Below are 3,240 nucleotides of genomic sequence, written 5' to 3' on the forward strand. Positions count from 1 at the left end.
AAAATGACTTTCACAGATATCTTGGCCATTGTTTTTGTGGCTGCTAATCACATTAGCGAGGGCAAACTGTATCAAAAATTAAGAAATAATTTCGACCAGATTCTTTACGACCAGAAACACGCACACCTTGCTGTCGCTTATTATACTCAAAGTGTACAGAGTTAAGGAATGCAATGTCTGCAATCTGTGCAACTTCGACGATAAAAACAAACAGATTGTTAAGGCTTATTGTATATTCTACTTAAAACGCTGACATGCTATTTATTATCCGTATAAGTCTTTTCAATTTATGTTTTACATGTTCTATATATCTATATACACGCTTTAGCAGCTTAGCTTAATAGTGGGTTAGGTAACATAATCGAACTCTACGGAGAAACGTTAATTTCAAAATTAAAATTTGTTTTTGAAATGCGCGCTCGTTAGCGCCATCCATTGCCTACAGCGTAAACTAAAAGCAATGCAAATAACACAAAGCTGAATGCTATGTGTGATAGAAGTGCAAATGGCATTTACCATAACTTCAGACATCGCTGTGTGGTTGACAGCTGTTCACTCAATCGCTCACCCTCTCTCTCTCTCTCTCTCTCTTACTCTTTGCTTCAACGAGGTGGACGGAATCAGCAGCCGTGCAGCAACTTTAGTTTATTTTGACCGGCAGCAGAGATTAATGTAAATAATATTGCAGAAGCATTTGTATTAACTGAATATCATTTTATAATTTTGAAGTAACTTTGCAGTCAGGGCGAAGAACAGCGCACGGATTTGAAGTAAGTGTAAACAGCAAGCAAGCGACGTTGAGGTTAGGTCGAATGCTGTTGTGGCCAAAAATAATAAAAGCCATAAATACATATACAAATATATATCTATATATATACATATATATATTTTGTAGCAACAGTCAATATGCCACCTAAGAAGCACGATGAACCTGAACGCAAGCCGCTGATCGGACGCATTGGCACTAACCTGCGCATTGGCATCGTCGGCGTGCCCAACGTAGGAAAGTCGACGTTCTTTAATGTGCTGACCCAGAGCGCCGCGCCAGCCGAGAATTTCCCCTTCTGCACCATTAAGCCCAATGAGAATAAGTATTCCAATTACCATGAGCTGCCGCTGGCCATTGCAGTCGCAATTTGCGTTGCCTCCAAATAATTGTAATCAATGTTATTTTTTTTTTGTTCTGTTGCGTTCGATCGATTGCCTTGCCGCAGCTTCCATGAGTCGCTTCTAAGTTGGCTGCCGTCGCGGGGGCGTGTCCCAATCTCGGCAATTTGCCAGATCTAGTTGCAGGCTAAGATTCCACAGCCAGCCAGTCAGCCAGCCAGCAGCTGCTTCGTATGCAAATTACGCGCAGCCCATTTAATTTGAGCGACTTCATTTTGAGTGCTCGCGGGTTTTGGTGATTTTATAAAAATTATAGAAAATTGCAATGATTGGCAATGTGGCCAGGGCAGTGCCTGGCATTGAATGCCCGCCCCAAACTCCCAATTACAATAAAAGCCAGCTAACATGCTCTCTCCCTTTCCTTCTCGTTCTGTCTCTCTTGCTCTCTATGTATCGCTCGCTCGTCTTGCCTTACCCATACGTCGCGTGCCCGTGCCCGATGATCGTTTTGACTACCTCGTGGATTTCCACAAGCCGGCCAGGTGAGTGTGGCATATATTGAGTGTCAAATAAGAGTGGCTGGAGCCATTTGATCAAATATATATCTTTTCTCTTTGGTTGTAGCGTTGTGCCCGCTTATCTGAATGTGGTGGACATCGCGGGGCTGGTCAAGGGTGCCGCCGAGGGGCAGGGCTTGGGTAATGACTTTCTTTCGCACATCAGTGCCTGCGATGCCATTTTCCATTTGTGCCGCGCCTTCGAGGATCCAGATGTAACGCATGTGGAGGGCGAAGTGGATCCCGTGCGCGATTTGGGCATAATTGCCGAGGAGCTTCGTCTGAAGGATGAGGAGAAACTGTTGCAGAATCTGGATAAGTTGGAAAAGGTTGTGGCCCGTGGCGGCGACAAGAAGCTAAAGCCCGAATATGAGTCCATGTTGAAGATCAAGGACATCTTGATGGATCAGAAGCGTCAGTTGCGCTTTGAGGACTGGAATGCCCACGATGTAGGTAACCAACATTTCTATCTGATTTCATGCTTCTCATATTTCCTCTCCTCTCAAAGATCGAAACGTTGAACAAGTATCTGTTCCTGACCTCCAAGCCAGTCATCTATCTGGTCAATCTTTCCGACAAGGACTTCATCCGCAAGAAGAACAAATGGCTGCCCAAGATTAAGGAATGGATTGACAAGAACGATCCGGGCGCTCTACTTATTCCCTTTTCTGGCGCATTCGAGCAGCAGCTTAGCGAGAAGGATGAGCTCGAACGCAAAGGTTACGAGGACGAGACTAAATGCAAGAGTCAGCTCGACAAGATCATTATAACTGGGTATAAGGCCCTCCAGCTGGAATACTTCTTCACTGCCGGCCCCGACGAGGTCAAGGCCTGGACAATACAGAAGGGCACAAAGGCGCCACAGGCAGCAGGCCGTATTCACACTGATTTCGAGAAGGGATTCATTATGGCCGAGGTGATGCACTTTGAGGATTTCAAAGCCGAGGGCAGTGAGGTAGCCGCCAAGGCGGCTGGAAAATACCGCCAACAGGGACGCAACTATACGGTCGAAGATGGCGATATCATTTTCTTCAAATTTAACGCCGGAGCTGGTCTAAAGGATGCTAAGAAGAAATGATGCTGCTTCGCCACCTACATTGTCATGCTGACCATCATGTACATGAATTTAATTCTATATTCACAACTGTTTTAATTTGCCTGATGCCAAATGCTTTGCTTCCACACGCTCCCAAGTAAAAATGCATTTGTTTTTTTTTTTTATGACTCAAACACTTGTGATTATTATTGGTAAATTTGATCTAGGTCCAAAGGGTTGGGTATTTCTCCCCAAGTCTACGAAGCTTGCATATGTAATCGATTCCTCACAAGGGCAATTACTCAAATTATATAAAATTAAAAATGTATAATACACATGATTTATAGCGCAGCCTTTTTATGAAAACAAATTTAGTTTTTATTTCATTATTAAATGTTGATATATACATATTTCGTAGTTGTTGGCGGTTATATTGCCTAAATATAGAAGAAATTGAATTTTCGAGCAGTGCCAAGTGAGTAAAAACTTCTATTGGTGACATTGCGGAGAGCAGATAGCTATCGCATATTTAAGGTAACC

At 43.5% G+C, this 3,240-nt stretch overlaps 1 protein-coding gene across 2 annotated transcripts; it reads left to right on the top strand.

Annotated features, from left to right (window-relative positions):
- Nucleotides 1–570: 570 nt before the first annotated feature.
- On the top strand, nt 571–3,036 carry LOC111596588 (obg-like ATPase 1). 2 transcript variants are annotated; one of them, XM_023310867.2, is made up of 6 exons: nt 573–672; nt 741–770; nt 896–1,087; nt 1,589–1,649; nt 1,732–2,113; nt 2,173–3,036. In XM_023310867.2, exons 3-6 carry the CDS (start codon nt 907–909, stop codon nt 2,740–2,742), a joined length of 1,194 nt encoding a protein of 397 aa, XP_023166635.2. In that variant the 5' UTR covers nt 573–672; nt 741–770; nt 896–906; the 3' UTR covers nt 2,743–3,036. The 2 variants fall into 2 exon arrangements, with proteins under 2 accessions (XP_023166634.2, XP_023166635.2); XM_023310866.2 differs by having other exon boundaries at nt 571–770.
- Nucleotides 3,037–3,240: the final 204 nt, after the last annotated feature.

Source organism: Drosophila hydei, unplaced genomic scaffold (genome assembly GCF_003285905.1).
Source record: "Drosophila hydei strain 15085-1641.00,03,60 unplaced genomic scaffold, DhydRS2 tig00000250-arrow-arrow-pilon, whole genome shotgun sequence".
NCBI lineage: Eukaryota > Metazoa > Arthropoda > Insecta > Diptera > Drosophilidae > Drosophila > Drosophila hydei.